Source organism: Acomys russatus, chromosome 30 (genome assembly GCF_903995435.1).
Source record: "Acomys russatus chromosome 30, mAcoRus1.1, whole genome shotgun sequence".
NCBI classification, from domain to species: Eukaryota; Metazoa; Chordata; class Mammalia; order Rodentia; family Muridae; genus Acomys; species Acomys russatus.
The window spans coordinates 20,941,491-20,954,563 of NC_067166.1; the positions used below are offsets into that span (position 1 = coordinate 20,941,491).

Sequence of the window (13,073 nt, forward strand, 5' to 3'; positions counted from 1 at the left end):
CTGGGGACCACAAAGGACACTTGCTCCTCTGAAGCAGCTGTATTTGCCAGCTGTGCAAGAGATGAGACAGAGAGCTTCTAAAAGCTCAGCAGGACGAAAGAGATTTATTTTCCCTCTCCCAGCAGGTATCGCTTGCAAAGTTCCTTCCTTAGGGGTGGGAACATGTGCCCATTTCCCCGACTCAGTGCTGGGACTCTGGTTTAAACATGTGCAGGTCTTAGGCGCACTGTCACAGTCTCTGTGAGTTTGGTTGACATCTCTAGGAGGCCTATCCTTTTCTGAAGGGAAAGAAAGAAGAATGGATGGGGAAGGGGAGGGACTAGGAGCAGAGGAGCAAGGGGAAACCTCAGTCAGGATAGAATATATGAGAAATTAAATTTAAACTTAATAAATAAATAAATAAATAAACTAAAAAAAAAAAAAAAAAAAAAAAAAAAAAAAAAAAAAAACCAAACCAGTAATCATGATTGAAGGATTTTATAAAAGTTACAAAATTTAATGGTTTTCTTGTTCTGAAACATCCAACATTACCAAATAAAATACAAATAAGATTTTACAGTGAACGTGGTGGCTGGCGTACGCCTCTAATCCCAACACTCAGGCAGGTGGAGGCAGAGGCAGGCTGATCGCTGTGAGTTCAAAGCCAGCCTAGTCTACAAAGCCAGTCCAGGGCAGCAAAGGCTACACAGAGAAACCTCTTCCCAATATATATGTGTGTGAGTGTGAGTGTGTGTGTGTGTGTGTATGTATGTATGTATATATGTTGGGATATATTGCATTCTTGCAAGTCTTCCTGTGCTTCACAACTGGGCCCAGGTGGGATAGATACTCACCCTGACACTCGCCCAATGCCTGTAATGACGCCCCCTGCAGGGACTTCCTCATCGCCATATAACTGGTAACCTGCAAACTGGGAGAATTCCAGAAAGGGAGACCTAAGCGGAAAAAAAAAAAAAAAAAAAAAAAGAATATTGTCTAAATTAAATATCTATATTTAATAAGTAACACATAAAAGTATGGACGGTTTTTTTAAACAAGGCAGTATTTCAAATATGCATGCTACAAATAAAAATCTGCCAAAAAAAAAAAAAAAAAGAAAAAGAAAAAGAAAAAAAAAAAAGAAAATATTTCTAAAATAGGACCTGAATTTTATGGTATAGCCATGTAATGGGCTACAATAAAATACTGGAGACTTACTGTTAAAGTACTATGCAAAGGTGCATGTTACTGCAAAAGGAATCACAGGTAACATTTACCACGTACCTGGCTCTCCTCTAAGAGCTTCATAAACACTAACATGTTTGCTAAAGAGGAAACCAAAACCCAGCCACTACTCTAAGGTCACCCAGGGCGAGACTGGCAGATCTGGGACCTCCATGAGCAAAGTGTTCCCAGGTACCAGGCTCTTGTCCAGGACTGTATGGTCTGTTCTTCATCTACACGAGTGTTCAAGATACAACTGAGGGAAAAGAGGTCTAGGGTGCTGATTTGATGCGATTGCTCTTTGTTTTTCTGATGCAGGTGCCAGATTTTATTTATTTATATATATACACATACATATATATATATATATTGGACTAAAAGAATATGTGTCAGGGGTTGTGAGATGGCTCAGCAGGTAGAAGCATTTACACACAGGCCTGACAACCGAGACTGACCTGAAAAGACTCCTGAGGGCTGTCCTCTGACTGCCACACATACGCCACAACACACCTGCACCTGGGCTCATGCACGCACGCATGCTCCCAACCAAACGTGGATGTCATAAGGAAAAGCAGTTGCTGGGAGAGAGAGAGAGCCCAGTGACAAAGTATTTACCTTGCACGAGCAAAGCCCTGGGTTCAATGCCCAGCACCACATAAACCAAGTACAGTGGTACACACCTGTAATGCCATCCGCAGGGAGACAGAGGAGGGGGGCTCAGAAGTTCAAGGCTGGGCTGGGGCTGTATCTCAGTGAGAGTTTAGCTGCACTGGCTTCTTGGCCACTTGCCCTCTCACTGCATAGCTTTTGCACGGGTTGTTTTTTCCCCCATAACACCTGTCTCATTCTAGTATATTTTACACAGTTCCAGTCGCTTACTGCTTATTTCCTATCTCCCTCTGACCTGACAGGACCTGCTGCAGTAGAACAGAGATGTCTAGTTCCTTCCCCATTTCCTTTGTTCCAGTTTCACTGCCTCTAAGTGACTGGCATGCAGTAGGTTCTCGATAAAGGCATGGTGCTCTTTGGACCCTATAAGAAACTCAGTTTAAAGCCATTTGTTGATGGGACTATCCACCAGACTGGAGGACCCCATGTTGAGGTGGCAGGCGCTAGTACCAACCCTGGGTCTATGAGATTGTCGATTCTGTCTCTGGGTAACAGCTTTCCTCTTGATGTGTGCCGTGCCCGGGCTTTCTCGCTGCCTCCTACAGTGAAAGCATGATTAGATTAGATTAGAAGAGATAGGCCTCCACCTCACTTAATGCCAGGGACATATGCAACGCTCCTCTCCAAAGATGGTACTTTTAAAAAAGGTTCTGTGGGCTGAGTGCTGGCAGCGCACACCTTTAATCCCAGCACACAGGAGGCAGAGGCAGTTAAGAGTTCAAGGCCAGCCTGGTCTACAAAGCAAGTTCCAGGACAGCCAGGGCTACACAGAGAACTCTGTCTTGAAATATCAAACAATAAAACAGGTTCAGAGTACACTGTGAAAAGAGCAAATTATTCTTTTTTTTCTCATTTGATATACCAGATGCCAATTCTCTGCAGTAAATAAACTGAGCTTTTTAAGTAGTATATACATTAAACACATACACACATACACAGACACACACACATAACACACAGAGATACACACAGAGACACACACACAGCTGGGAAGGTGGTTCAATCAAGTGCCTGCCATGCAAGCCTGAGGACCTGAGTTTGGATTGCCAGCACCGGTGTAAAAGCCAGACACAGTAGCGTGACCTCTAACCCTAGCAACGGTGGGCTGACACGTCCCAGGACTCACTGGCAAGGTGGTCTATGCCAACTGATGAACCCAGGTTCAGCGAGAGACCCTGCCTCAAAAACTAAGGTGGAACTGTGACAGAGACACAGCAGTAATCTCTGGCCTCTGCATATAAATATGCATGCTCCCCCCAACACACACACGTGTGCATGTGCATGCACAGACCTATCTATCCCTGATCCTAGAGGATATGTCATACATGATCTGATTTCACTAGTAACTGTCACAACCTCATTTTTCAAATCGGGGATCTTGGCTACAAGAAGAATAGTTTTATTTTTCTTCTGATGAGATACACAGAAAATTCTTGAGAGTAAATCCACTTTCAGGGTTACCAAAAAAAATTTATTTCTCCTTTCAGAATGCGTTAGATGCAAGACAGTATGCCTTAAATGGCCTTTTCTCTTCTGCCAACTACTGGCCGAGCCCCTAATGAAGTGTGGTTACAGGCAGGGGAAGAGGGATGGAGGAGTTGTGAAAAGCAGAAATTCTACGGGATGTCATCTCGATTCTGGTCTTGGTACAGGGGCCAAAATGCTTCCAACCACAAACTTTAATGCAGTTTAGTGTACACTTGTTTTCCTTAAGTATTTAAAAACAAACAAAAGGACTGCCTGCGTGATGTTTAAAGAAAATAAAGAAAGCAAGGCTTGGGCCAAGGCCTTTGGAGAGTTGGGGGATATCCGTGCTCATGAAGGGGGGCTGATAGGTGAGGATGAAAAGGGGGAGGTGGGTGACAAAGACGGGGTGATGGAAAAGGGTACTTAAGACAACAGGACTCCTTCTCAGTTCCCTCTGGTGTTTGACTCAGCCTGTTACAGCAGCTGGCAATACTCTGGCTTCATAAAGAGCCATCGGCAAGCGGTCCTTGATGCAGGCTCCTCGATGAGCAGAGAACAAAGCTCCTCTGGGTTTTTATGTGTTTACCCGTTTTAGTTTTCAAGACGGGGTCTCGTGTAGCTCGGCAGGCCTCCGATCTGCCACAGAGCCCTAACTACGCATGAAGTCTGTGTCTTCTTGCCTCTACTTCCCGTGATAGCATTACAGACACAACTGTCTGGGCCTGGCTCCTCTATAGGAAACTGACCACATGACCGCACAATAGAGCATCTTAGTTTTCCGAAGACTGTTACGTTAGCTAGGTGACGTAGTTTATGCCTGTAACCCCGGTACTTCAGGAGCTGAAGCAGGAAGACTGGTCCAGACCAGCCTGGGCTATATAGAAAGTAAGATTCCATTTAATATAAATTAAGAAACAAACAAACAAAACCCACTCTCACAGACTTTGGGCTGGGAAAACTCTCCATTTCCCTTAAGGCTGTTTTTATTAAGCTCTTATTGCGTGTAATTCATCAAATCACATTGGCGCTTTAAGACTTGAATTGTGTTTGTATGTTAGCCTCCCTGAAAACAGGAAACATTTACAGCAGGGTTCCTGCTTCCTTCAAAGGCTGTCTGCCAGGGGCGGGCCAGGCCCCCCACTGTCTGCTTCAGGGTGCTCTGACTGAGGTCTCACTGCTGTCACCTCCCATGGGACACTCATTGTGAAACAAACGTGAGTGGAGTTTGTCTTCCATTTTTAAATGCCTTAAAACAAAATACAAGAGCCCCCTGCCTCAACCACCAAACCCGTTTATTGAAGTTTACCTTCATAAAGACATTCCCCAGGGTTAAGAACAAAAATAAAACAGGATAAAAACAAAGTACTTCTACATTTATCAAAACACTTAAAGCCCTTCAAGTAATGCCGGTTAATCAATATGCTCGGTTCTGGCTTTTATGACAGCACCACAGGGAGTGGGGTGGTCCCTTCTCTCCTTCCAGAATGACAGAGTGGCATCCAGGACAGCCAGGACTCTACAGAGAAATCCTGTCTTGACCAACCAAAACACGCCTATTGTCAAAAATAACCGATTTAACCAATGGGCTTAGTAGTAATGTCTGGCACATCTCTCAACATTTTTTTTCGAGGACCAACATCGAGGCTCTTCCCTAACACAGTACATAATGGAATGGGCAACTTAAGGTGACCTCTCTGCTCATGGGCCTCTAGTAGTTACCTTTCCTGAATAAACTCCTTAAAATAAAAAAACAGATACATAGGATATTTTCTATATTTTTACTTCTCTAATTATTTAAACAGACAAAAGCTGTCTCCTAGACATAATAATACCCAAGGATGCAACAATACTCTCAGAGCACAGGTTATGGTAAAAGTGGGGAAAATATCTTTTAACGAGGGCTATAAAGGGCTGGAAAGATGGCTAGGCTCACAACCAAAAAAATATAAAGAAGGCTATAAAATTCACATTGCTCCTTCTAAACTAGATACATGTAATACACTAAGAATCTTACTTTGTAGCTGGGAGTGGTAGCCATAGCCAGTGTTTGGGAGATTGAGGCAAGAAGAACATGAGTTCAAGACCAGCCTGGAATACATATCAAGCTGTAAGACAGACAGACAGACAGACAGACAGACAGACAGACAGAGAGACACAGTGCTTACCTAGTCTTACATGCTGGGCTCGTTCATGAAGTTGACTCACTAGCGCTTTCATCTGCTCATAGTTCTCCTGAAACAAAAGCAGAGGGAGCCGGAGGTTACAAAGCCATTATCCTTTAACCAAAGTGAGAGTCAGGCAATGGCTCCTCGACTGTTCAGAGCTCCGATGCTCCTGTGGAGGACACAGGTTCGGTTCCCAGCACCCACAGGGCCAGCTCACAACAAACCTGTAACTCCAAGAGACCTGAAGCTCTCTTCTGGCCTCAGTGGACTCCTACGAGCACGCGGCACACAATCTTATTCAGGCACACACACGCGCACAGAAAAATAATAAATACATAAGTACTTTTTTTTAAAAAAAAAATCAAAGGCTAGCCAGACACAGTGGCGCATGCCTTTCATCCCAGCACTTGGGAGGCAGAGGCTGGCGGATCTCTGAGTTTGAGGCCAGCCTGGTCTAAAGAGGGAGTTCCAGGACAGCCAGGGCTACACAGAGAAACCCTGTCTTGAAGGAAAAATAAGTAAATAAACTAAGGCTAAGAGTGTGGCCACAGCTGGAGAACTTGCCTACCAAATGGGAAGCACTGGGTGCAAACCCAGACTGCAAAAACAGGAAAGAAAAATACCAACCTATGCCGTCTCTGAGTGACCTCCACCCAAGGCTACCCACCACCCCCACCCTATGTGGCTACTCCAAACTGGTACACTCCATCCTGTCAAAAGATTAATTCCTACCCACTTGCTCAGCTCTCTGTCAGGACCACCTGCCCTGCTGACCCTCCTCTCCAAGGCTGGGCCTGCTTTACAGTCCTAACTGGGCTTATTTTGTTTCAGTGCCATTCTGGCCACCCCCTACCCTCTTTCTTTAAACACCTGCTAAATTTAATTGGCATATACTTTCTACCACCACCACCTTTTGGTTGTTGTTTTGTTTTCTGAAACAGGGTTTCTCTGTGTAACCTTGGCTGTCCTGGAAATTGCTCTGTAGACCAGGCTGCCCTGGAACTCAGATCTGCATGCCTCTCTCCCCTAAGTACAGTAACTGAAGGCATGCACTACCATTGCCTGGCTCACCCAGAGGGTGTTTGTTTGTTTGTTTGTTTTGGACAGGGTCTCACTTAGCCTGGGCTGGCCTAAACTCATTACGTACCTGAGCATGACCTTGAACTTCACACCCTCCAGCATCTACCACCCAAGTACAAGAATTCCAGGGGTGCCCCACCACGCCCTCTGCTTTGACAACGTACTCTTTAAGGGTCAGAAGCTGTCCTTTTTGTTCACCATCTACTTTGCCCCATATAATCATCATGCACTATCCTGAGACTCTAACCAACGCAAAATATTCAATTGCTACACTCGGGAGGCAGAGGCAGGCGGATCGCTGTGAGTTCGAGGCCAGCCTGGTCTACACAGCAAGTCCATGACAGCCAAGGCTACACAGAGAGACCCTGTCTTGAAAAACAAAAACAAAAAAGTGTATATATGTATATATATATATATATATATATATATATAATTTTCAATTGCTGATAAGGATATTTAAATTCCAATGGGGAGGAGGAGGAAGGAGAGACTGGGAGGAGGTAGGTCAAGAAGGAGGGAAAGGTATAAACTAAGACCATAACTATACGTTTGCACAGCTTAGATCTCTTCTGAGTGGCTCAGATGAAAATATTAACCCTGAGAAGCAAAAAAGGGTAAAGGGGACACACTTTTCACCCCCCCCACCCCATGTTGGCATATTTTAAAGAAAAACAAAAAGCTATTTTTATCTTGAGTTCCTTACATCTCTTTCTCCCTACCGCACCCCAATCCCTTCCAACACCCCAACACCAGGTAGGGGAGAAAGAAGGTTAGTGGGGAGAAAGGGTGTGGTTTTCCTTAGCTGCTTCCGGCTGTTCAGGGTCGTCGGGTTCTATGGGCCAAGTCCAATCAGGATAGCTACGACTTCTAATCCAACTGCATCAACAGCAACGAGGAGCCTTCTTCTTTCTCAGAGCCCCCAGGCTCTCTCCTGCTCTGGCTTTTATCCCCACTGACAAAGACCACGCCCCCCCCCCACGCACATGGTAGTTCACAGCTGACAAACATCATGAGCTCTCTCAAGAGGCAACCGTCAGCTGTGGACAAACTGGAGCAGCCCCCATATCCCACACCTGGGATTGAAACAAAAACATGTGTACATATAAACCAAAACCTCCACAACACTCCTGCATTTTCAAATTTTGTCCATTCAGCATATTACTTGAATGGATGGAAGGGGGGCGGTTGCCTAGGGCGGCCGGAGGGTCCTTTCTGGTCCTTTTATCCACAGCACACACCTGACACACCTGGTGAATGCCTGAGAGCAGACCAGTGAAATTGTCGGTATATTAACAGGGTTGCGTTTAGGGCTCGGGTTCCCGGGTTTGAAATCCAGCAGTTAGCACGTGGCAAATCCTCTTTCCCACAGGATGCTTCTAGACTGTCTAGTGTCTGTTGGTAGTAACAGGAGGCAGGGAAATGCAAGCAGAAGCTCGGCTATTATTAAACCCAGGAGACAAGGTGGAAGTTGCTGCCCTGCAAGGAAGCGAATCCCCAGAGCATGTCTGTTCCGCCAGTCACCAACAGGTGGCATTAGAGCAGTGTCACCTGAAATGCCTAAAGCCACACACAGCTGCCTTTCAGAAGCTCTGTGGAACAATCTACAAAAAGAGCTGTGTCTAGAACTGTCTGGAACTGTCCTGGACCGTTTTGTCATCTGAGAGAAGCCTGGCATAGGGACGGGACGAGCCTCATGTGCATAAACAAGACAGTGGCAGACAGGGACTCGGGGTGGTGCAGCCAAAAGCAGTCTCCATATCTGACAAGAAGTCTCTCTTTTCTCGTGAAAGATCTCATCATCACCTCAGGCTGCATCCACCACAGTGCAGCTCAGCGGCCCAAGCAGCAGCCAGATCTCCGCTCGGACCTCCGCTCCCATGTGACTCTGTTCACGTCTCATAACGCTGCTAGGTGGAAAAGAAATGGTGTATTTCACCAAAGAGAGGTACAGTCACTTTGCTTTAGCTGAGTACCTAAGGTCCATTCTATTTAATTTTTAAATCTTATTTATTTGAGTTTATTTTCATTTATTTATTTACACACACACCTCACAGCACAAGTCAGCTCTCTCCATTATATGGTGGTAAGGCTTGGTGGCAAGCACCTCTATACGCTGAGCCACCTTGCTGTCCCGCACTATAGGGTTAAAACCACCTAAGTAATGCTTAAATATTAAAAAAACAAAACAAAACACCTTGATCTTAAGGTTTCACTCTCAGGAGGAAAAAGAGGAATGGGGAAAGGTGTTTCAACACCATTTATAATTAGATGAGAGAAATAACTCTGCACAGTAGAGTGGTGACAGATTTTTTAAAAACACTACTACATATTTCAAATAAGCTAGAAGATGGAATTTAGTATCTCTTACTAAATATATAAATCATAAATATTAGGCTGGCTATGTGATGGTGCACATTTATAATCCCAGTATTCAAGAGGCAGAAGCAGAAGGATAGCCGGTCCAGCCTGGGCTACATAGCAACACCTTATCACAAACACGCAAACGAAAGCAACATAAATGTTAGAGAGTTACGCTCCTCTGATAGAAGACCTTGCAGTATATACATGGACCGAAACACCACATGACAGCCTATGAAAAGGATTTCAGTGTCAACTTCAAAAGTTAGCTGAAGAGAAGACGGCCTATGTGCTGTAAAAGGGTGTTGCTGAGGTGGCAAGCTCTCTTCAATAACCCAGTGTTCGAGACCCCCACTTTGTGACACTACTGAGAGCAACTTCTGCAATCCACACACTCATTCTGAATTTAAAGAAATTCTAGAAAGACTCTTCATCCATCCTGTCAACCCTTGTGCCTTTTAGGCTTCAAACAGTCAGGGTTAAAAGACACCCTGAAAACACACACTGCTAGAAAGATGGGCCTTGGGTATTTCCAAGTTAAGGGTTGAGTGCCACCACTGAATAAAACCCCCCACACTGAGAATCTCGGTAAGGTGCACGCACCCCGAAGAACAAGCTTTCACCTGTTTGAACTGAAGAGCTCGAGTGGCGAGACGGCTCATCGGGTAAAGTACTTGCTGACGACCCAACTTCAATCCCTAGGACCTACCTACCTAGAGGAGAAAAGAAGGAACCAACCCTGCAAGGTTGCCCTCTGCCACACATGTGCCATGGCATGCCCCACACACCTCAACCACATAGAATAGTAATTAGTTAAGTAACAGATTAAAAGTCGATAAAGACAAAGGGAAAAGGGCTTTGTTCATAACAGCCAGAAGCTGGAAACACCCAAATGTCCCTTCAACTGAAGAGTGGATAAAGAAATTATGAAGAGTGGGGACTGACTCAGACATGAGCTCTGGTGCCCCCTATTTGACCACTTCTCCTTGGTGGGGAGGCCTGGTGGCACTCAGAGGAAGGATAAGTAGGCTACCAAGATGAGACTTGACAGGCTGTGACCATATGGTGGGGGAGGGGGTCCCCTTCTGTCACAGACCTAGGAAAGGGGAATAGGAGGGAGGGAGGGAGGTACGGGAGGATACAAGTAAGGGGATACAATCGACATGTAATCTGAATAAATTAAATACATATATGAACTGTGGTACATTTACACTATGGAATACTACTCAGCTGTTAAAAAACAAAGACATCATGAAATTTGCAGGCAAATGGATGAAACTAGAAAAGACCATTCTGAGTGACGTAACCCAGACCCAGAAAGATTAAAATGGTATGTACTCACTTATAAGCAGATATTAGCCACAAAGTTCAGGATAACCAACCAATCTACAATCCACAGACCCAAAGAAGCTAAGTACCTCATCTTTCTCTTCTCTGGTTCCATTGACTTAGCAGGACTGGATGGGAGTAAGTCCCATCATCCTCTACTGTGGTTTCCTGTTGCCTGAAATCATTGAGTAAAAAAAATTCCTAAGTTTTAAGTAACTGTATGTCCAAATGTGGTCAAGCTGAGCAAATGTCCTTGTCCCATGGTGAAGCATCTTTTGGGTCTATACCGAGGAGTAGTGTGGCTGGGTCTTGATGTAGAACTATTCACAATTTTCTGAGAAAGCACCAAATTGATTTCCAAAGTGGTTGTACAAGTTTGCACTCCCACCAGGAAAGGGGAGGGTTGATCCCCTTACTGCACATCCTCGCCAGCATGTGCTGTCACTTGAGGTTTTGATCTTAGCCATTCTGATGGGTGTAAGATGGAATCTCAGAATCACTTTGATTTGCATTTCCCTGATGACTACGGATGTCGAGCATTTCTTTGAGGGTTTCTCATCCATTTGATATTCCTCTGTTGAGAATTCCCTGTTTAGGCCTGTACCCCATTTTTAGTTGGGTTATTTGGTTTGTTGGTGTTTACTTTCTCAAGTTCTTTATATGTTTTGGATATTAGCCATAGGATAACCAACCATGCAACAACCCACAGACCCAAAAAAGCTAAGAAACAAGGATGGTCCATGGGAGGATGCTTGATTCTCACTCAGAAGGGGAAATAAAATAGACATCTGAAGTAGATGAAGATGTTGTTATTAAGAAAAAAAAATCCTAGCCAGGTGTGGTGTCACACGCCTGTAATCCCAGCACTCAGGGAGGCAGAGGCTGGCGGATCTCTGTGAATTTGAGGCCAGCCTGGTCTACAAAGTAAGTTCCAGGACAGCTAGGGCTGTCACACAGAGAAACCCTGTCTTTAAAAACAAGAAATAAAAATAAATAATAAATAATAATTTATATCCTAACCTTTCAATTTTTACCAATGAAGACTCGGAAGCCAGATACTGGGGTGAAAGCCTACTAGCTCAGAAGACAGAGAAAGCACCCAGTGCTTCTCAGCTCACATCCCAGATGGAAAAAGCCAAAAGTCCCTTTCTTCTTCTCCACACTGTCTTAAATACCCTTCTGTGTCCCTCTTTCCTGTTTAATCTCCATCAGCTGATTGCTTGCTCTACCTCTTGAACCAGGGTTAACTTTATTTAGTCCTGTTTACAGAAAGCTCTTGGATTAACGGTTTGTGCTAGAACTGAGCCAAAAACCGCAACTCCCTGTTTGCAATAAACAGAAAGCTCTTGGGTTAAAGGCATGGGTTGGGGCTGAGCCGCACCGAACAAGAAGCAGGTTTTTACAGTTCACAATCTCAGGGTTCACAACAGGATCAAATATCCTGCAACAGGGAAGGGAACTGAGTGGGAGAGGGGGTGGGGACCAGGAGAGGCTCCCTGAATCTATGGGGTGACCCTAGCTGAGACTCCTGGCAGCAGGGGATATGGAGCCTGAAGTCACCACCACCTGGAGCCAGGTGGGACTTCCAATGAAGGGAGGGGGACACCAAGCCACCCATAAAACCTTCAACCCAAAAGTTGTCTTGCCTACAAGAAGTGTAGGGAATTGGCTAATGAATGGCTGGCCCACCTTGAGACACACCCCATGGGGGAGAGCCAACCCCTGACACTATTAATGACGCTCTGTGCTTGCAGACAGGAGCCTAGTAGAACCATCTTCTGAGAGGCTTCATCCAGCAGCTGATGGAAACAGATATAGAGACCCACAGCCAAACAATAGGCAGAGCTTGGGGAGTTTTGTGGAAGAGTGGGAGGAAGGATGGAGGGATCCAGAGGGGTCAAGGACACCACAAGAAGCCCTACAAAGTCAACTAACCTGAGCTCATGAGGCTCACAGAGACTGAACCACCAACCAAAGAGCATGCACGGTCTGGACCCAGACCCCCTACACATATGTACCAGATGTGCAGCTTTGCTTATCCTATGGGTCCCCTAATAGTTGGAGTAGGGGTTGTTGCTGACTCTGTTGCCTGTCTTTGGATCACTTTCCCCTAGCTGGGCTGCCTTGTCTGGCCTCAGTGGGAGAGGATGCCCTTAGTCCTGCTGTGACTTGATGTGCCAGGGTGGGTTATTACCCATGGTAGGGGTCTCCCCTTCTCTGGGGCGGGGGTGGCGGGGAGGAAGAGGGAGCAACTGAGAGGAGAGGAGGGAGAGGCTGCAATCAGGCAGTAAAGTGACTAAATAAATAAATGAATGGAGAAGAAAAAGAAGAAGAGGTGCATCTGTGCCAATTGCTAGTCTGGGTGCCACAGGCCATTTCCGGTACCCTTGTAGTTTGCCCGGATTGTAGTTACCTTTGATGGAGATCTTCAGACACAATGGAGAAGACTAGAGTAGCCCAAATATGGCCAATGTTGCTTCTTTTTTTTTATTTGCATTTTTGTTTTCAAATTCTGTATCTTATTTATCCTGTTAAAAAACAAAAAACAAAAAACAAAACAAAACAAAAAAAACCCACCAAAACTACCACACATAGCAAATTCTTTGCTGGCTTCTGGAAGACCAAATAGCTCATTTTTAAAGTTGCTACTACATTCCAAATAGAAGTCAGCAGACACCACTACAAACTACTTGCTGCATCTGTCCCCTTCTTTATTAAAGAAGGTTTTGAGCTAAGGTCTCACCCCGTACATAGGCCAGGCTAGCCGCTGATTCTCCTGCCTCCACTTCCTGAGTGCTGGGA

The 13,073-nt window shown here is 45.1% G+C and overlaps 2 protein-coding genes across 2 annotated transcripts in view; one reads left to right on the forward strand and one right to left on the reverse strand.

The window, feature by feature from the left end:
• The window catches only part of Taf9 (TATA-box binding protein associated factor 9), a 720,252-nt gene that overhangs the window by 152,466 nt on the left and 554,713 nt on the right, over window positions 1–13,073 (forward strand). The gene's annotated exons all lie outside the window — the stretch shown is intronic.
• Mccc2 (methylcrotonyl-CoA carboxylase subunit 2) overlaps window positions 1–13,073 on the reverse strand; it is a 69,702-nt gene that overhangs the window by 44,566 nt on the left and 12,063 nt on the right. The window contains exons 2-4 of the mRNA XM_051172474.1: window positions 5,505–5,571; window positions 2,327–2,411; window positions 834–935 (exon numbers count right to left, since the gene is read on the reverse strand). Coding sequence (XP_051028431.1) covers window positions 834–935; window positions 2,327–2,411; window positions 5,505–5,571 — 254 coding nt within the window. The remainder of the gene's footprint in view (window positions 1–833; window positions 936–2,326; window positions 2,412–5,504; window positions 5,572–13,073) is intronic.